This window comes from Pistacia vera, unplaced genomic scaffold (assembly GCF_008641045.1).
Source record: "Pistacia vera cultivar Batoury unplaced genomic scaffold, PisVer_v2 Contig485, whole genome shotgun sequence".
NCBI classification, from domain to species: Eukaryota; Viridiplantae; Streptophyta; class Magnoliopsida; order Sapindales; family Anacardiaceae; genus Pistacia; species Pistacia vera.
This window is the reverse complement of record NW_022196318.1, coordinates 643,848-666,058: the sequence shown is the minus strand read 5'-3', so window position 1 is coordinate 666,058 and position 22,211 is coordinate 643,848. Positions and strand designations below refer to the sequence as shown.

Here is a 22,211-nt window from a genome sequence, read left to right as displayed (position 1 = left end):
GTTGAGATCCATGAAATCAACGCATGTTCTCCACTTACTATTCGGCTTTTTCATCAAAACAGAATTGACAACCCAACTAAGGTAATGAGCTTCCCGAATGAACCCGATTGAGAGGACCTCATCCATCTCAACCTTAAGAGTTGCATAGTGCTCTAGGTCCATAGCTCTTCTCTTTTGGCGAACTGCTTTGACTTCACTGTAAATGTTGAGTGCATGACATATAACATCCGGGTTGATCCCGACTATGTCAACATAAGTCCATACAAAAACATCTATATTATGTCCGAAGAAGCTTATTAAATTAGTTGCGAGCTGAGGGCTAAGATTGCTTTTGATTCTCAACACACGGGTCAGCTCACTTTCGTTGACAAAAACCTCAGATAAAGTCTCAACTGGCCCATTATAGGAATACTCCTCTTGAACATGAACGTCGATACTATCTTCCACTAGACCAGGCTGGGGTTCGATCCTACTGATCGCTATCGCTTGTTCGAGAACACCCGCAAGCTTTCATTTCCCTTTACATGCCATATGCACTGCACTGTTATAACAGTCGTGAGATTCATGTTGTGATCCCCTAACTTCCCCACACCCTGTTAGAGTGGGAAACTTCATCTTCTGATAATAGATGGAGGTGACAGCCTTGAAATTTTGAAGTAGAGATTATCCGATGATGCCATTAAAAGCTAATGGATAGTCCATTACCAGAAATTTTGTCATTTTGGTCACTCCGGGGGTATCTCCCAAAGTGACCAAGAGGGAAATTATTCCCCGGGGAATTAGGTGGTCCCTCGTAAAACCATAAAGAGAAGTTGCAACAGGTTTTAGATATATCTCTTCTAATCTCATCTCCTCAAAAGCTCGCTAAAATAAGATATTCAAGGCGCTCCCATTGTCCACCAACATCCTGTGGACTTCGCACCTTCCTGTTTCAACCACAACAATAAGCGCATCCTCATGAGGGTGGTGCACTCGTTTCGCATCTTTCTCAGAGAAGGTAATCTCCTCTTCTTTGTGCACGTTGCTAGGTCGTGGTTCCAGATTCGAAACATTTAAGGGCTCATGTTGAGCCTCTCGAGCATATTTTTCTTATGCATTTCGAGAGTTTTCGGCTATATGAGGTACCCCAAAGATGGTCCCCACCATGTAAAGACCTATGCGACCTCAGCACCTTTTCCCATCGCCCTCTTGATCTTTCTCTCTAATAGGAGTTAAATTATCAACATACTCCTTGAAGTGTCCTTTTTAAATGAGGTCTTTAATTGTCTGCTTAAGAACTCAGCACTCATCGGTGTGGTGCCCATTATCCCAGTGGTAACGGTAGTATTTCTTGTCATTCCTTTTAGATGCAGGTTTCTTTATGGGTTGTGGCTCTCCAAGCAGATTAACTTCTTCTGACTTATCCAAAATAGCTAAAACCGATGCATTGAGTGGAGTAAACATATCTCAATCGTGATTGCGACGAGGAACTTGGGCATAGGATTTCTTGGGCTCAAATCGTTGCTTCTTTCCCTTTCTCTGATTGTCATTAGCCCACTTGCGATCAGATCTTCTACTACTCTCTCCCCGGTTTTCCTCCCTCCGACTGGGAGCATTGGTCGAAAGCCTAGGGTCATTGCGATTTAAAGTTGCCACCGAGTTTTCTATCCTCAGATATTTTTCTGTGAGATTGTGGAAGCAAATGAGGGAAATATCGTCCTCAGATTGTAGTTTCTTCCACTGGTTGGTTTGCCGGCGAACTCCAGCAATTATCAAAATTTGAACTGAGTCCTCAGGTGTATTAGCCACCTTATTCAGTTCCCTGTGAAATCTGTTAATATAGGACGAGAAAGGCTCATTCTTCTCATGTCGTATATTGTTGAGGTAACTTAATGGCATTGAGAACTTCTGATTAGCTTGGAAGTGTCTAAAAAATAACGAACTCATCTGCTGCCACGAGTTGATAGACCTTGGTGGAAGCGATCTGAACCAACATTTGGCGTGGGTAGTCAAAGTCACTGCTAAGCAGCGACACTCTCCATGAGGTCGTTAAACTCATAGAGGTGATCCTGCGGATCAGAATTCCTATTGAATGCCCTCATGTTGGGCATTCTAAATCTTAACGGGAGATGAACAGTCAAAACTGCTGGAGAAAATAGAGACATCTCAATAACCTGCCCTTGCTCGTTCTGTTGAGCTCTAAGTTGATCTAGAGCTAGTTGTAACTCCTCTATTTGAAGAAGCGGAGCCCTCTGGGGATCACTTTCTGCAATGTAGGTTCGTTCCCTATGATTGCGATTAACGAAGGACCGCAGGTCAGAACCTTCCCTGCCTTGGCCGAAGCCTTTAGCATGCCTTGACACATGCTGGCTAGAACCTTGTGAAGGCATTGAATGGCTTAAGAAGTTCTCCCTACCTCCGCAATGGTCAAAATTAACCCGTTGACGGTGGGTACTTCCCTTGTGATGATGGACTAGATCATCATTCCAGCGATGGTGGGAATCTCCCTACCAAGTACTCTTGTAGGGGTGCCCTTGCGATGTGGCGCGGGATGGCTCTTGATGCGACATACTGCCAAGTCGCAAAGCCACAGGTATTCTCCCTAGCTCACGACCAATATTCGCTGGCCCTTCAGAGTCTTTCGACCCATACTCAACCACTTGCCTTCTCTTGTCTTTACGCATTGTAGTGCGCGTGGTATGAGCTTTTGCTCGTTTCCATGCTTTAGCGTGACCTACAAGTGTTTTTGGAGGTGGTACCACCTTATCAGAGTTTGGCAGCACGACTTGATCCAAACGATCTAACCTTTGGCTTATCGTTTGAATGGTGTTGTTGAACCTTTCTAAATAATCCATCACAGTCGAATATGGCTAAGAAGTCGAGGGGATGTCCGTCATAGTACTTTGGGGAGGCGAAGTTACTTCGGGATAAGTAACCTCCTAAATGCCAGGAGTCTCCTCGTTGTTGGTACTAACACGCTTGGTTTCAAGACCACGAGCCATGAGTTTGCAAGTATAACTAATCAATCAGTTGAGATTATCGGATGAAGAGCTGATGTGAAACCTGCCCTCCTTCTAGGGCCAAATTGTTGATACTTGATTTTGACACCAACGACCTCGCACGAGCAAAATGCTAAGCAGGTCTTAGAAGTTACACGTGATTAATTTGAGAGTTAGGATAAGATTACAATAACATGCAAAGACTTAATAATAAATGACACAGTGAGAATTTTATAGTGGTTCGGATGCTTAAAGCGATTCCTACATCCACTGTTTTCTTTTATATAAGTGTTATTGGTTATTACAAGTGCTTGGTATTCAAATAGAATATTGAGCCAGTCTCTTTCCCGTGGGTTGTCTTTGCTATTTGTTTTTATGAAAATCAGAGATCCCGATTTCGTGAGGAGGAGTCTTCTATTTATAGCTGCTGAGTTCAATGTAATGATTCCAAGTCTGCAAGTGGGTAGGTGTCGTGCAAGTCTTTCCTTGCGTCTCATTGGCTAATAACTTATGAAATATTCTTAAATTATATGGGGCTTGGACAGGTGTGCGGACATCATTCATTCACAGACAAAACTTGAGCCTACTGAGTTGATGATAACCGTATTTTTTCTCTCTTGGGGCGACGTGGCAGGTCCTGAATGATGCAAAGCCTTCCTGAACTCTGATTGGTGCTTGCTGATGATAGCTTACGCCAACCCTTTTTTTTTAGGCATCACACATATAAACATCTATTCCACTACTCTTTTCAGGCTTGGACTTAGAAGAATATTAAAACGCAAGGACTGACTGCTGCTTTCTTGGTTCCAAAGCAGTAATCTCCTTAATAACCAGCGATTTGTCAGCTTCAAACTCTTCGTTCACCCTATCAATATTGAAGCCGCCGATGAACTGAAGAAGCTTGTTTTTATTTTTGAGCAGGACATAGTTAATCTCAGGAGGTTTATCTTGATTTTCAACAAACAAATTAAACACATGAAAACTTTCCAACTGTATACATTTGTTTGAATCTCTAAGAAGATTCAGTAGCACCTTCAAGTTATTCAATGAGCTCAAATACTTTACCCTCACACCAAAATTTGATCCATAACATAACAACTCTCCCAGCAACTTAACAGCCTGCCTTCTGGTCAAGTAATTATGAGATTCCAACAACTGTGAATTGTACTATTGGAAAAACCATTCATAATTCATACTAAGAAACTCACCCACAATTGATTTATGCCTCGTCAAAAGCTGTTTAAAAGTCTCTTGAGCATCTGAAGCCACATCAAAATGTGGGTTCTGAAAAGACCTGAAAAACTTCTTCAAGTGTTGCGATTCCAACACATATTTAGCCACACTCTGATGTCGAATGCATTCTCTTGCAATAGCGCCATAAGTAAGAGTAATCGCAATCCCATCTTCACCTACTTTATGTTCATACGCAGATATCAATATATCCAAAAGGTCCAAATTTTTTCCAAATACCCAGAAGCAATCAACTTGCATTCAACTTTTTGCCTCTGCAAATTCGTGATCACGTGACCGGCATCGCGTCGAAACCCTCTCTCTAATCTCGGAAGACAAACGATAAGAAGTCGGAACGTATCTTCTCTAAACTAAAGAACGCCTTCGTTAACGCTTCACAAGCCTTGGGATTTGGTTCTGTTTGATCGTCGCCAAAAAGAACCGTTCTCATCTCCAAAATCGATTTTCTCAGTTCAGAAATCTTACACTCACATAAATTCGCGTTCTTGTCGACGCGGATGAGAAGTTGTCGAATGCGTTTGGCAAGCTCCACCGGTGTCTTCTTAGTTGATTTCAGGTGGCTGAAGAGGCCCTTCATGGCTCTTCGTTATTGAAAAATTTGCCTTGTTCGTAGTGCAGAGTGGTTTATGATGCTGGGATAAGGGTTTATAGAAGATAAAGAATCAGAAATCAAAGAAATCCGAGTCCAATTGTAACGCGTGGAAGGAGAATTGTTGCGGTTATTTGTTCGTAATCTGATTTTGGCGGTGAAGATACTGGGCTCAATTCTTCATTATTTGGGCCAATAGCCCAGGCCCATACATTTTTGCACTTAGAAGGTTTTTAGAAATAACAAAATAATTCTGTTAAGATTTTAATTAACTCTTTGCAATCATCTAATCTTTAATTTTTATTCTCAAATTTGTGATATGAACTTTAAATTATATCATTAATGAAGTTGTTAAGAGCGTTGGTGTGATTTGATGAAGAACATTCAAATTTGCAGGTTAGAAAAATATTGAGTTGAGATTTGGACAAGTCACAATGTGACATGACATGTTTATTATGAAGGCAACTATAGTTGGGCACTTGGTGGTTCAAATTACAGCCTAGAGTAGACTCAAATTAACTTATTTATTTATTATTACTTGTGATTATAATAAAAAAAATTAATCCCCAAATTATTATTAAATGGTTTTAGCTCAACACCTAATTCTCTCAATATACCCACTTTTAAATATGAAATTATTAATATACCCTTAACTATATATGAAAATATAAATTACCAATTTGTCCCTCTATTTTTTTATTAAAAATAATGTTTTAAATCAATGAAGTTACAATTAGATTTTTAAAAATTTGAAACCTTTAAAATTACCAATTTATCCCTGTAGTTGCTGCAACGCATTTATATTTAAATTTTGTCAATTTAAATCCAAATAAAACTAAGTATCAACATTACTACATTCTTAAATAAGAATCCAGATTGTAAAATTATTGTGCATATGTATAAGTAATTTTATCAATTCAAACCCAATAAAAATAGGGAATTCAATACAAAGGAAGAAGCTTTTACAGTTTCTTATTCATTTCTCAAAATCCAAAAAAAATTGCTTTCACCCTCCCTCTTTCTAGCTCCTTGAAGCTTGATTTTCCTTTGCTTTCTAGCTCTGTTTTAAAAACCGGACCGGATCGGCCAGTTGGACCGAGAACCGGCAGCTTCTCCGGTCTGGTTTAGGTCTAGGGGGGTTTTTGAAATATTTTAAAATTATGAGGGTTACTTTGTAATTTTATAGGGGTATTTTGGAGATATATCAAAAGTTTAAGGATTAATTGGTTATTTCATTGGGGTATTTTTGGAATAAATAAAAATTTTAGGGACCAATTTAAACTTTTTTAGGGGAATTTTTGTAATATATTGAAATTTAAGGGGTTAAAATGTAATTTTTTAAAAATAAAATATTGCTGACATCATCGGTCCGACTGGTTGACCCGTGAACCGGACAGCAAAACGGTTTGCCCTCTGGTCCGGGTTTTAAAACAATGCTTTCTAGATCTTCAAAGCCTTCTTCACAATCCTTTGCTCTTCCACCAAGAAAGCTCGAATTTCATGTATTAATTTCAGTCGAAATTACCATTACCTTTGCAACTACCTTAGGAGGCTGTTCTCCATTTAACTTAGAGTCAACGAATTGCTTCACCTTATCTTCACTAAGTTTTGGAGTTGCCTAAAACAATCCACAATTGCATAAAAATAAGCTTGAATGAAGCTTACACATATGTGAATTTGTTATCTATCAGTATAGAGAATAACAAAATAGAAAAAATAAGTATGTTCCAAAACAAGTTAGTGCTAGAAAAGAACAAAGATGAAGTTCATACCCATGTCACAAGGCTCTGCTGCTCACGCGACAGAGTATGATCAACAAGCTTCCGCCCAGTTAAGAGTTCCAGTAGGACAATTCCAAAGCTATAAACATCACTCTTTGCACTCATCTGTCCTATCATAGTGTATCTACAATCCAAAATCAAATATTAAGGCCGAAGTATTTATAAGTGCTTCAGGGAAAAAAAAACAAAAACAAAAAAGGAGACATAATTTTCCAAACCAAGGTTTTAAGCGTACCAATCAATCTGACATTCTTTTCCTATTTGTTTCATCACTTTTAACTTCACTTCTCCAGGAGGGGTTCTGACATAGTTTCTCGACTAATTATAAGCAAAACCAAGCACTATTAAGTCATATGAAAAGATACTATGATACACCAAACATAGCATAATATGAAAAATGTTCTTGCATGTACCATCTCTATCTTGATAACATGTTTGAAGAGAAGCTCTATGATAGTATAAATGTATATCTAAAAAAATGAGATATCTACAAATTACGAAATCATAAATCTTTGATTACCATGGGATTTACTCCATAATTAGGTTGCAGATACACAATCTTTCTCATATTTTTTTCTCAAAAATATTCCTAATTGCCACTAGTTCTAGAATTTCTAAGGACCTTGGGAAGGCAAATATCACACTAGCTTTCCATTTGCAATGATGGTAAGTCTGGCCGCTATTAACTCAAAAAATAGCTCAATGAATTTATTTGCAGCTAAAACATTTTGTTCTTATATTACATGTTCAACCTATAGCGTTAAATTTTTAACACAAACTTTTAGGACTATCTTTTAAAAGCAAAATGAGGGCAAAGATAGATCTAGGAATAAAGTTTAGGCGGAGGGAGAAGTTGGGGTTGGAGATTAAGGAAATCAAGTGTTTAGATACAGCTTTAAATTTGACCAAGGATTTGATAGGGAGGCAAACAAATATTTCAATTAGAAGGTCATAATTGTAGGCGATTTTTTCGGCTGATGATGATTGGCATTGGTGAGAAGAAGAGGAGGCTATAGATTTAGTAAAGTCAGCTATGGCTTTGTTTGTGGAAAGCATGATTGAGCATATGGTGGGAAAACTACAATATATCCAGTGCGATAATTAATCAAACACTTAGAATGCGGAAACAACAGTAAGAAATCCAAATAAGAAGCAATGATCAACAAATGAGGAGATAATAAAAACACTGAGGGACAGAAATAAACAACACAATGAAAACACGAAGTAATGTGATTTACAGGAAAATATACCTAAATCCGCAGGTAGTGATAATCCTCATTATAGTTCTACAATTTCAAAGAAACCCTAGATTTTTCTCCACACAATCTCTTCTCTTGCCAGTCACCAACCGTAAGCCGCCACTCGCCAACCCTAAGTCGCTAATCGCTGAGAAAAAGGAGAAAAGGAAAATGACTTTTCGTTAGTCAACAACCCTAAGTCGGCATTCGCCAACCCTAAGTCGCTAGTGCTTAAGTTACTGAGAACAGGGAGGGTTACAGACTGTAGAGAACAAGGAGAAAATGCTTCTCCCTTCTTTTTTTCTAAGTACTTTAGTGGGACATGTGGCAACCATTCAGGCAAAGTTTCCATTTTTAAATTTTGATTTTTAGAGCTTCATGTAAATAGACCATCTTACCCTTCTTCAGAACAGATTTGCCTAACGGAACATAACGGTGGGTGGGAAAGTGTCGTTTTGAAACTTTATGGGTGGGAAAGTGTCGTTTTGCCAAACCTTGAGTTGGAAAAAGTCGTTCTCCCTTAAAACATATCCTTCCTCCATTAACAGTGTTATAAGAGAAGTTAATAATGTGGCGTTATGTGTCACTCTAATCATCTTTTTTATGCATATTTTATCATTGAATCCTCAGGGGAGGTAAATGTGATTAACCTTTAATCTTAATAAGTGATATTTAAAATGATTGACATGAATAAACGTTATAGTACACCAAATGCATGGAAGACTTTTTCCGTGTATGTGGATTGAAATATTATTATTAATTTTTTGCAAACATCCTTACAATAAATAAGTGTTAATCACTAATTGGAAATTTGAGATTATTTTAAACAATTGATTTATGAACCGAAAACCTTAAAACATCAACTTAATATAATATTTGACATGCAAAAGAATCCTTAAAACATTTGCAATATTTAAATTGGAATTATAATTCAATAGATAGTAGATAGAAAAATTTGTGTGTGTTTAGAATTGTTGTAATTTAAGAATAATCAATTAACTTTTAAGCTAAGATAATAAAAGTTTTTGGTAAACATCTTTTAAAATCATATTATTTCTAAAGTTGATTTTTAGATTGTAAAATGCCAAATATACTCATACCATCGTTGATTGGTCAAAGTGGTTTTCCTTGGAGATGGAAAATTTGCCCACTAGGTTTTATCAATTTGCAATTTTTTTTTCACAATTATGGTAGCACGTTAAAGCCACAGCTAGTTTTGTTGAGATCGAAAACTTTTGATCTTTCAGAATCCAGTATTTTTACAGAATCTCGAAACTTATTTTGGTTACACAAGATGGTAAAATATTCGGCCGCCTTCTGTAACCTAAATATCATCGAAATCCGATGAAATCACAAATTCTTGTAGATCGTGAGTTTTCGATTCTGATGGGATCGGCTATGGCTCCAATCCAATATTTTGAATTATTTTTGAATTAATAATTTATTTAATATAAATCATTTTAATATATTTTAAAATAATTATCAAACTATAAATTTAGAATTATAAAAATATTTTAAAAGTAAAATGTCTTTTTTGTCATTATCCACACTATTGCAATTTCAAAATCTAATTTATCAAATACACAGTTAAATTTTTTTTAAATCACAGCAATTATAAAAATAATATCTGTAATCCTTTATTTTTTTATATAATTAGCAGTTACCCAAAAAAAAAAATGTTGTATTTACCAAACACGCATTAAATCATTTTTTAAGTTAGGAAAAAACTAATTAACTTAAAGTTACAACAATCTCAAACAGGCTCAAATTCTAGTTCGGACAATCAATTACTCATTTTAAGGATTAAATTATTTAAATTTAAGTTTATAACATTAAATTTTTAATCATTCATTCATTCGTTCGTTATAATCCCGATGGTTTAGAAATCAAAACTATATATTACAGTAAATCGATAATAAAATTCTTATATCATACATTTGAAATTATAATATAAACTAATTTAAATTGAAATTCCTTTATAAAAAATAAGTTATGTTAGATTTTTTTACAAACTACAATATATGTTTCACCCAAGGTTTGGTGAAATACCTTTGCCACCCATCAAGTTTCAAAACGACACTTTCCCACCCACCATTATAATCCGTTAGCAAAATCCGTTACTATTTGGTTGTAAAGACGAAAATATCCTTTATCATTTGATTTAATATTTTTCTTATTATTTTGTGTCATGTCAACAGTTCAATTACCAATATACACACTCTTTAAATATAAGATCATTGATATGCCCTCTGTTATATACAAATGCAAGAACGTAAATTACCAATTTATGCCTCTAATTTTTTTTATTAAAAAAAATATTTTACTATAATTTAACCAAAATTTATATACAATTTTTTTTCACAAACTCAAAAAACACAAGATCTACCAACTTTCAACAAACCCATTAAAATTTTCAAATGCGATATCAGAACATCCATAGCACTATCAAATTACAAAAACAAAACTCTCATCACCTGCTTCATCACTCTATTCAGTATCCATGCACAAAAGTACATGTAGGAAAATACAAACACAAATGACCTCGCACTTTTATTCTTATCAAAGGTTAAAATATTTCAACCAAGCTTAGCAGATTGAATAGTTACACCACAGAACAAAAAATTGAGAATAGTAGCTGCAACTTAACAATATAGAGGGTGTTGGGTGGGGTTTTTTGGTCGAACGGGTAGTCTTAACTGTGAAGGGGTTGGAAATCGCGGAAATCGCCCAAATGCTCCACAAAGTAAAAATAAAAACAACGCTTCAAAACCAAATTAAACTCCACAAAGTCAACAAAACAATCCACTTTCAACCGTCAAACACGAACTTCTCTAAACAATGGCGACAAAGGCAGGGGTGGGGGTGTGAGATGACGGGGAGTAATTGGTGGGGGACGATGAGGCAGATGGAGGTGGCGGCGGATGGCGGGGGGGCTGGATGCGGTTGCTCGCAGTTGCGGGGCGCTGCAACTACGAAGGAGAGTGGAGGTCTTTGAGGCGACGACTCGGTGGAGAGGTAAGCAGAATGGGTTTGGGGCAATGAAGAGCTGGTGAGGGAGGCTGGCAGAGTCGTTGGAGGCGGCGAGAGAGGCGGGTTGCGACGCCAGTAGGAGGCCAACTTGTGACTGAAGGTTGCAACGTTGCCAGCCCAGCTAGTGGTTGTAGGTTACGCCGGCGTTACAACCTCCAGCTTAGGAGGAAGAGATGATGGCGAAAAAAAAGATAAGGAAAAAAAAAAGAAAGAGAAAAAAAAGAAAAGAAAAAAGAAAAGAAAAGAAAAGAGAAAGGGAAAGGGAAAGGGAAAATTTACACGGACCAGATTTCAATTTTAAAATTTGGATTTATGAGGTTTTAAGTAAAATTGACCATTCTACCCTTCTTTAGAACGGGTTTTTCTAACAGAACATAACGATGCGTGGGAAAGTGTCGTTTTGAAACTTGATGGGTGGGAAAGGGTTATTTTGCCAAACCTTGGGTGGGAAAATGTCGTTGTCCCTACAAAAACGAGGGATTTTATTGAAAGACCATTTTAACTTAAAATTTAATTAAAAGGTTATAGAGTTTGTAAATTTTAACTAAATGGCCTTGTTTTTTATTAAGCTTAATTAAACATGATTAGGGGGTTAATTAGGATTAATGAATAATTGTGTAATCTTTTAAAAATTATAATAAGTCTCCAAAGAGTTAAAAATCTTGCAAACAAACCCAAACACCTTCTTCTTCTTCCTCCCGCCATTAACGCATCCCTCCCCTGGTTGTTTTTTCTTCTAAGCTTCGTCGACATCTTCTTCTTCTTCTTCTGCATCTTCTTCTTCGTCTACATCTTCTTCTTCATGTACATCTTCTTCTTCCTTCGCCATTAACACATTCTTCTTCCTCCACCATTAATACCTTCTTCTTCCTCCGCCATTAACATCTTCTCTGCCAAAGATCTGCCTCTTCCTACTCCTAACATTTCGTCCAAGGATGTATATCTCCTCTTTGCATTTTATATTTCTATTTACAAAGATTTAATGATGGATTGTGTTTGGGTTATGATTTTGATTTAGTGGTTTAGGTTCTTGGATTGTGTTTGATGTAATGCAAGTTGAAATAAGTGAGATTTGTTGATGATTTTCTTGCATTGTGCGTAGCTGGGGGTGGTAGCACCGATTATAGGTGAAGATGACTGAAAATGCATTCTGGAGCTAATGGATCGCTTAAGCGAACTGGTATATTGCTTAAGCGATCTGGTATAAGTCTGGTATATGGCAGCAGATCGCTTAAGCGATCGGGTATATGGCAGTAGATCGCTTAAGCGATCAGGCTTATTTATACTAGATCGCTTAAGCGACTCTGCAAATATTTTTTAAAATCTATCTAACCCTTAATATATCGGTTAATAACTTATTAGCGATCGCTTAGTGAATTTTTTGATATTGTGAACGTTTGAGTGAGAAATTATATTCTGTAATGTTTATTTAATACTTAGTCATTTTTTATTAATTATTTATTATTATTAATTATCTTTTCCATTTCAATAGAATGTGAAAAGAACACTTCGGTCTTTGTCGATCAACACCGTACATAAAACTGAAAGATCTATTGTTATTCTATTATTTTTGTTAGTTCTTGGCAAGAAAGTAATATAAAAAAAAAAATATAATATTGATATAAAATTGAACTCTGCAACCATCTGCTATGCACTCTGTAGACCAAGGCTAAATAGACGGGATCGCTTAAGCGATTAAGGGTAATTTACTTCAATATTTCATTTCCTTGTTTATGGATATATGTTTAATATAGCCGTAAAAGAACTAATTTAATTAAAATATAATAACGGTCATGGTCCATTGAACGAATCGTACACCTAATATGTTTAATATAGACGTAAACATTCTACACCATATATGTTTAATATAGCTGTAAAAGAACTAATTTAATTAAAATATAATGGTCATGGTCCACTGAACGAATCATACACTTGATATGTTTAATATAAACGTAGACATTCTACACCATATATGTTTAATATAGCCGTAAAATAACTAATTTAATTAAAATATAATAACGGTCATGGTCTACTGAACGAATCATACACTTGATATGTTTAATATAAACGTAAACATTTTATACCATATGTGTTTAATATAACCGTAAAAGAACTAATTTAATTAAAATATAATAACGGTTATGGTCCACTGAACGAACCGTACACCTGATATGTTTAATATAGACGTAAATATTCTACACCATATATGTTTAATATAGCCATAAAAGAACTAATTTAATTAAAATATAATAACGGTCATGGTCCACTGAACGAATCGTATACCTTATATGTTTAAGATAGCGTTAATTGCTTAACCGGTCTAGTGAAATACAATAAAAATAATCCGAATACACTGGATCGCTTAAAAGATTTCATTTCTCACTTAAGTGATCATGTGTATTTAGACTTAGTCGCTTAAGAGATTTGGTTGTATTTATGTTATCGCTTAAGCGATTCTACGCTTTTACACTTGGTCGCTTAAGCGATCACGAACAAGATAGAATCAATAAGTGCCCAAACGCATGATCGCTTAAGCGATTTATTCTATCGCTTAAGCGATCCTTTGCTTTTAACCTTGGTCGCTTAAGCGATCATGTCTGAGGCAGAATAAACTTCTGCCCAGATGCACGATCTCTTAAGCGATTAAGTGTATTGCTTAAGCGATTTTTCGCTTTTACTGTTGATCGCTTAAACGATCACGAACAAGACAATAAATAAGTGTTCATACGCATGATCGCTTAAGCGATCCTTTGCTTTTAACGTATAATCACTTAAGCGATCATGTTCGAGGCAGAATCAACTTTTGCCCAGATGCACGATCGCTTAAGCGATTGTTCGCTTTTACTCTTGGTCGCTTAAGCGATCATGTCCGACGCTTGATACCGCTATGATTTTTATGGCACCAAGGACCATGGTCAATTACAGTGACGGCAAGATCATCACTGCACCATCTTCCGGCTCAGGCTCCTTCCCATTTGAAGAACAATACATCACTACCACAAACAACCTCTCTACGACCTCCCTTGGCTTCCCCGGTCCTCTGGAAGCCTAAAACACCCACTCTTCTGATGCCCTCCAACTAGTTGACAAAATGCAACAATTACCCTAACAACAACCACCAACCAAATATCCCCAAATTAACACCAACAACCAATAATTTCATCTTCTTCCACCTCCTCGTTGGAATTTGCGTCAGCGTCCTCCTCTTCAGTTTCAATTTCAACTTTTGCCCTCCCTTGTTCTGCCAGTAGAATGTTTTTTGTCGGTGCCGTCTCCTCTCCTGGTGGACCAACTTCAGTCATTGGAAGTTGCTCCACTGCAACTTCTTCTTCTCCATTTTTGGTAGACCTAGTGGTGCCTACAATTTGGGGAGTGGATGAGTTTTTTTTCTGTTTCTTTGATGATCTCAACCATTATAACTTAAACGAGAATGTGAAGGAATGAAAAAAATGCAAAGAGCAAAGAAATTGAGAAATTGCAGAAAATTGGAAGAAAAAACGAGAGAGAGGAAGGTGTTTGAATCCTGTTTTGAGAAAGAGAAGCTGAGAGAAATGTGTTTTGCTTTTCAAATTTTAAATCAACTTCTCTTTATTATACTCTAACCCACAAATGTTTAAATCTTTTTACCCTAATCTTGGGAAAGTGTCGTTTTGAAACTTGATGGGTGGGAAAGGGTTATTTTGCCAAACCTTGGGTGGGAAAATGTCGTTGTCCCTACAAAAACGAGGGATTTTATTGAAAGACCATTTTAACTTAAAATTTAATTAAAAGGTTATAGAGTTTGTAAATTTTAACTAAATGGCCTTGTTTTTTATTAAGCTTAATTAAACATGATTAGGGGGTTAATTAGGATTAATGAATAATTGTGTAATCTTTTAAAAATTATAATAAGTCTCCAAAGAGTTAAAAATCTTGCAAACAAACCCAAACACCTTCTTCTTCTTCCTCCCGCCATTAACGCATCCCTCCCCTGGTTGTTTTTTCTTCTAAGCTTCGTCGACATCTTCTTCTTCTTCTTCTGCATCTTCTTCTTCGTCTACATCTTCTTCTTCATGTACATCTTCTTCTTCCTTCGCCATTAACACATTCTTCTTCCTCCACCATTAATACCTTCTTCTTCCTCCGCCATTAACATCTTCTCTGCCAAAGATCTGCCTCTTCCTACTCCTAACATTTCGTCCAAGGATGTATATCTCCTCTTTGCATTTTATATTTCTATTTACAAAGATTTAATGATGGATTGTGTTTGGGTTATGATTTTGATTTAGTGGTTTAGGTTCTTGGATTGTGTTTGATGTAATGCAAGTTGAAATAAGTGAGATTTGTTGATGATTTTCTTGCATTGTGCGTAGCTGGGGGTGGTAGCACCGATTATAGGTGAAGATGACTGAAAATGCATTCTGGAGCTAATGGATCGCTTAAGCGAACTGGTATATTGCTTAAGCGATCTGGTATAAGTCTGGTATATGGCAGCAGATCGCTTAAGCGATCGGGTATATGGCAGTAGATCGCTTAAGCGATCAGGCTTATTTATACTAGATCGCTTAAGCGACTCTGCAAATATTTTTTAAAATCTATCTAACCCTTAATATATCGGTTAATAACTTATTAGCGATCGCTTAGTGAATTTTTTGATATTGTGAACGTTTGAGTGAGAAATTATATTCTGTAATGTTTATTTAATACTTAGTCATTTTTTATTAATTATTTATTATTATTAATTATCTTTTCCATTTCAATAGAATGTGAAAAGAACACTTCGGTCTTTGTCGATCAACACCGTACATAAAACTGAAAGATCTATTGTTATTCTATTATTTTTGTTAGTTCTTGGCAAGAAATAATATAAAAAAAAAATATAATATTGATATAAAATTGAACTCTGCAACCATCTGCTATGCACTCTGTAGACCAGGCTAAATAGACGGGATCGCTAAGCGATTAAGGGTAATTACTTCAATATTTCATTTCCGTGTTTATGGATATATGTTTAATATAGACGTTAAAAGAACTAATAATTAAAATATAATAACGGTCATGGGCCACTAAACGAATTGACACTGATATGTTAATATAGACGTAAACATTCTACACCATTAGTTTAATATAGCCGTAAAAGAACTAATTAATTAAAATATAATAACGGTCATGGTCCATTGAACGAATCGTACACCTAATTGTTTAATATAGACGTAAACATTTAACCATAATGTTTAATATAGCTGTAAAAGGAACTAATTAATTAAATATAATGGTCATGGTCCCCTGAACGAATCATTACATGATATGTTTATATAAAGTAGACATTCTACACCATATATGTTTAATATAGCCGTAAAATAACTAATTAATTAAAAATAATAACGGTCATGGTCTACTGAACGAATCATACACTGATATGTTTAATATAAACGTAAACATTTTATACCATATGTGGTTAAATAACCGTAAAAGAACTAATTTAATAAATAATAACGGTTATGGTCCACTGAACGAACCGTACACCTGATATGTTTAATATAGACGTAAATATTCTACACCATATATGTTTAATATAGCCATAAAAGAACTAATTTAATTAAAATATAATACGGTCATGGTCCACTGAACGAATCGTATACCTTATATGTTTAAGATAGCGTAATTGCTTAACCGTAGTGAAATACAATAAAAATAATCCGAATACACTGGGATCGCTTAAAAGATTTCATTTCCACTTAAGTGATCATGTGTATTTGACTTAGTCGCTTAAGAGATTTGGTGTATTTTGTTATCGCTTAAGCGATTCACGCTTTACACTTGGTCGCTTAAGCGATCACGAACAAGATAGAATCAATAAGTGCCCAAAGCATGATCGCTTAAGCGATTATTCATCGCTTAAGCGATCCTTTGCTTTAACCTTGGTCGCTTAAGCGATCATGTCTGAGGCAGAATAAACTTTGCCCAGATGACGATCTCTTAAGCGATTAAGTGTATTGCTTAAGCGATTTTCGCTTTTACTGTTGATCGTAAACGATCACGAACAAGACAATAAAAAAGTGTTCATAGCATGATCGCTTAAGCGATCCTTTGCTTTTAACGTATAATCACTAAGCGATCATGTTCGAGGCAGAATCAACTTTTGCCCAGATGCACGATCGCTTAAGCGATTGTTCGCTTTTACTCTTGGTCGCTAAGCGATCATGTCCGAGCTTGATACGCTATGATTTTTATGTGCACCAAGGACCATGGTCAATTACAGTGACGGCAAGATCATCACTGCACCATCTTCGGCTCAGGCTCCTTACCATTTGAAGAACAATACATCACTACACAAACAAACTCTCTACGACCTCTTGGCTTCCCGGCGCTTGGAAGCCTAAAAACACCCAACTCTTCTGATGCCCTCCAACTAGTTGACAAAAAAAATGCAACAATTAAACTAACAACAACCACAACCAAATATCCCAAATTAACACCAACAACCAAATAATTCATCTTTTCCACCTCCTCGTTGGAATTTGCGTCAGCGTCCTCCTCTTCAGTTTTCAATTTCAAATTTGCCCTCCCTTGTTCTGCCAAGTAGAATGTTTTTTGTCGGTGCCGTCTCCTCTCCTGGTGGACCAACTTCAGTCATTGGAAGTTGCTCCACTGCAAATTCTTCTTCTCCATTTTGTGGTAGACATAGTGGTGCCTACAATTGGGGAGTGGATGAGTTTTTTTTTGTTTCTTTGATGATCTCAACATTATAACTAAACAGAATGGGAAGGAATGAAAAAAAATGCAAGAGCCAAAGAAATGAGAAATTGCAGAAAATTGGAAGAAAAAACGAGAGAGAGGAAGGTGTTGAATCCTGTTTTGAGAAAGAGAAGCTGAGAGAAATGTGTTTTGCTTTTCAAATTTTAAATCAACTTCTCTTTATTATACTAACCACCAAATGTTTAAATCTTTTTACCCTATCGTTTTTGCTGCTTTAATTACATTTAAGTGTGCCATGTCATAATTTTTAACCCCCAAAAAAAAAAAAAAAAAAACCATTTGAGGCCATTTGTGTTAATGCAAACGTGGGATGTCCGGAGTTAAATTTTCTCCTACAAATATGATGTTAAGATAATGAATTTCAAATAGTTGAATATGTTGAAGCAATATTTGAATCAGCCAATGAAAAAACATAGTATAAACCACAAGGCAATAAGCATGTGGCGGTTGGCGGGCTAGAACAGACGGTGGAGGTGTGGATCGATTTGAATGTTATCATGTAGAAATCATATGTAATTTTTGATACATGGCATCGTCTCGTCGTCGTCGTCTGTTAGATCGTGGAGAACGGCGTTTCTGACATAAGGGATGAAACCTCAAGCGGTGCTCCTGCCGGCACCTCAGTTGATTCAACTTGTTCACAATCTTATCTTCGCCATTCCCATTCTCTCATCTCGCTGCCTTCGACCTTCCTCCTCACGAGGTATTTTAATTAGATTTACATATTAAATTTTTGTTCATCATTACTTATTTTTGTGTGGTAAATGTAGGTCACCTCCGATGTGTTGTTTTACTGGAATTGGTGGCAAATGGGTGCCTGTAGATATGGAGAAGACATCACTCAAACATTTACGCTTACTTGCCACTGGTGTGCAATTACTTTTTCTGAATTCAATATTTTTATAATCTCTCTGCACAATTTGTTCTTCTTAATATATTATTTTTTTCGTCCCAGATTCACGGCATATGTCATCGTGTTTCCTTTGAATTCAATTCCTTCTCCTATTGTCATCCTGACTCTTCCAAAACATGGTTGCTTTTTTCTTGGGTCAAGGTGTTCCCAGAGCTGTTTATTCGCCTAACGCTACTACATTTAAACCTGTATGGAATGTCTAGAGACTATAAGGTTTGTTTATTCCTCATTGTTTGCTGTCATTTTATTTGTCATCACTAGTGTGATATTCTTATTTAATAATTGTATAATTGTTCATGCTTTTGAAGTAAATTCTGACACTCTTGTTATAACGTTACTTTACAGGCGTCTACCAGTGTATATCAAGGAAAATTCTCGCCTTAGAAAATATTCAGTTAATAAAATTCCTTCTGCACATCTTGAATGCTTTCATCCAGAATTTTTGTCGACTTATATAATTCAAATGCCAAAAAACGAGATCTAATGCTGAAATGGGAAAGGTTTCCAGATTCACTTGTTTATGGGAAGATCATACTCTTGCCTTTCTATGCTTGCTGAAGCATTCTAAGGGGGGTCTTTTTTTCGTTGACATTTGGCAGTCGACAATTGAGGATGCATACTCTTCGCCGCTTGGTTTAAATAGTATAAACAAGTCGTTTACATGCATGTCTGTGTTTTTTGATGGTTCTTAGGAAAGTAATGGATGTGCTCGCATCTAAGAGTGTGCTGTGGAAGGGCAGCATTTTGTCCAGGTAAAAGCTCTTCCCTCTTCCCCCATTTTCTTTCATCAGTGAAAGGAAAAGGGATATGAAAAAGGATAAGAGATTTACTCCATAATTTTCTTGCGGATATATTCAATTTTAAGAGATGTGGCAGTTCATTGCTGCAGGTTTTTTATTCATCTCTAATGAATTGTATACATCTAGTTCTTACAGATCCAAAAGGTTCCCTATCTGCCATGTAAGTTTGTTATTTGAGTTCAGTATTCACTTAATTTGTTAATAGTGGTGCAGTGATGTTCTGTACGCATTCTTAATAATACATTATACAGGTGTAGGTTTGTAGCAGCATAAAATGTTCTTTTTTAGGCCTTAATATTAGACCTCAAGTTAAATCTCCAGCTGTTGGCAACAACATGCCTGACTTAATGAGCCATAGTTTGACTTTGGAAGAGCCAAAAAAGAAGATAATAAAACTCCTATAGGCCTCCAACTTGCGCAAACAGGATGGCTTAAATATCAAGCGGCCAAAAGCTCAGGATTCTCGAATTTCCGCTGACCATGAATCTTCTACGTTGATTTCACATCACGATTCAGATTACAGTGACAGTGATGGATCACTTAAAGACCCTGATAGTGTTCAGAGTTCTAAGGTCAGAGTAGCTGAATTGTTTGCTTGCAGGTGAGTTCAAAACACATATGCTTTGACCCATTTCCGGTGTTCTGATAATTCAAAGCTATTCTGATATGATAGGCTTTTTCTAGGTGACTTTAGAATGTCCCAAATTCAAATTCATACTAAATAATGGCAAATAACTTTTGACAGAAGGAATGATAAGTACACTCATAGCACGCTATCTGGAAAGTGGGCCTAAACTTGGTCAGAGGACTTGAGTCTTGAGTCTTATTGTAGAGAAAAGTTTCTGGAATATAGAAGAATGTGCCTGTGTTTTGGGTCATCTTAGGAAGGATCTGTAGTTCAGCTTTTCTTACCCACTTATATGTGTTAAGTTACATTGATTTTCTAGGTGTTTGGGATATTTTATCTTTAACTGAATTAGCTGGGGAAATTTATTTTGCCATTGAATCTAGCGTGGACTGATATTTTGGTCTAGGTAAGTAGTGGATATTTCTCCTCTGAATCTTAGCTGCTTCACCATTTATGTCTTTACCACTTTAGATTACATCTTGTAGAAAATAAGGAAGAAGTTATTAGGAATTCAAAGGATTGTAGGAGATTTCCAATTCCTTTTGTGTATTTGAGGCAAGAATCACAGTTTTAATTAAAAGGCTCTTGCTTCTGTGTAATCATGTTCATATCATAGTTGTACTATTGAACTTGAATAGCATCAAATTTAAGTTCTCCATGTGGTTTGTCTGATGTGCTTGGTAGAGTTGGCATTTTGGAGTCGTATTCAATGTATTCTTTTACTGTTGAAAGCTTTTAAACGGCAACCTGTTTGTAAACTTTAACTTTCTAATTTAAATTGTCGCTAACCTGTGTGCTTATCGCTTCTTTTTCTTTAGTTAGTTAGTTAAGGTTTGCTGCTTCATTTCTTTTGAACTATTTTCTTGGCCAATATGTACTCTTTATTTACTCAAGATATGTTTGATGTGATTTTGTTGGGAAGACTATTGTGTTTGTTAGTTTTACCTTTTCAGTTTGTTTAGTATGCTTGAATTTCTGGATAATGTTCAATTAGCTGGTAGCAAATCCATAAAAATTTCCAAGAATACTTCTAATCTATTTTTTTTACTGGTTGAAGGATCTTTGTCAAGCTGATCCTAAATCATTTTCTAGCCAATGGACAATTCTTCTGCCAACTAATGACGTACTACGACCAAGGTGAAACATTGTACTTCCTCTATTTCTTTTGAGCTCTAATTTTTTTGTCCAATCAAAGTTGTCTGATTTATCCAGTTATTTCATAATGCTTGCTTATTTGCAGGAAGTTTGAAGCAACTCTAATGACATGCTTACTATTTGATCCTTACTTAAAGGTACTAGTTCTTTTGTTTATAGGTAGTGTCTGAAGTAGAGTGGTTTTTGTTGGTCACGTTTTACTATCAAGGCCCCATAATTAATCTTGATAACTTTGTCTCTTGCATGCTGCTGTATGAAATGTAATTTCGGTGTTGCTTGTTCCTTATGTATGCTACTTTGTTGTTTTTAGGCAAGGATGGCATCTGCCTCAACTCTGGCGGCCATGATGGATGGGCCTTCATCTATTTTCCTGCAGGTAGCAGAATACAAGGAATCTTCTAAATATGGATCTTTCATGGCGCTTTCAAGTTCTCTTGGACAGATACTAATGCAACTGCATAATGGTACTTGGAAGATATTGTCTTTATGATTCCGTCATTTTCGTGCAAACATTGGTCCTGTTTAGTGCTTTCTATTGATGCTTTATCTTTACTTTTCACATGCTTGATTCTTATATTTGTTTTTCTTTTTTCATTTTATTTTGTAGGTATTATATACTTAATCCAACGTGAAAGTCATCATAGATTGCTGACATCCCTGTTCAAGATTCTTATGCTTTTGATATCTTGCACACCGTATGAATCCTTCTTCTCATAGTTATCTCATTCTGGTTAAAATGATCAGTTTTCCTTGATCATTTACTTTCACTTCAATGCTTTCATTGCATTTATGATGTTCTTATGATGTGGAATTTGTCTTGTGGGCACTCTAATTTTTCATACATGTTAGAGAAAATGTTGTTAATAACTATGGCATTGGAATTTCAAATTTGGAAACTCAGTAGCATCATGTGACAGTGGCGAGTTGTGGATAGATCTGTCCTCACTTTCCTTTGGGTTTTGGTTGCTAATAAGTTAATATTGAAGTAAATTACCCTTAATCGCTTAAGCGATCCCGTCTATTTAACCTTGGGCTACAGAGTACAGAGCAAATGGTTGCAGAGTTCAATTTTATATCAATATTATATTTTTTTATATTACTTTCTTGCCA

General features: G+C 36.0%; 2 protein-coding genes and 1 pseudogene across 2 annotated transcripts; 1 reads left to right on the top strand and 2 right to left on the bottom strand.

Moving 5' to 3' along the window:
• Positions 1 to 3,749: 3,749 nt before the first annotated feature.
• Positions 3,750 to 4,806, bottom strand: LOC116146914 (annotated as a pseudogene).
• A 92-nt stretch (positions 4,807 to 4,898) lies between these two features.
• On the bottom strand, positions 4,899 to 8,041 carry LOC116146913 (receptor-like cytoplasmic kinase 1). The gene is made up of 4 exons (XM_031432346.1): positions 7,850 to 8,041; positions 6,591 to 6,723; positions 6,350 to 6,436; positions 4,899 to 5,039 (listed from the first exon to the last, which is right to left on the bottom strand). The coding sequence occupies exons 1-4, from the start codon at positions 7,876 to 7,878 to the stop codon at positions 4,899 to 4,901; spliced, it is 390 nt and encodes a 129-aa protein (XP_031288206.1). The 5' UTR covers positions 7,879 to 8,041.
• A 2,717-nt stretch (positions 8,042 to 10,758) lies between these two features.
• On the top strand, positions 10,759 to 21,818 carry LOC116146912. The gene is made up of 7 exons (XM_031432345.1): positions 10,759 to 10,886; positions 18,376 to 18,473; positions 19,835 to 19,890; positions 21,004 to 21,083; positions 21,187 to 21,238; positions 21,412 to 21,565; positions 21,709 to 21,818. The coding sequence occupies exons 1-7, from the start codon at positions 10,759 to 10,761 to the stop codon at positions 21,816 to 21,818; spliced, it is 678 nt and encodes a 225-aa protein (XP_031288205.1).
• Positions 21,819 to 22,211: the final 393 nt, after the last annotated feature.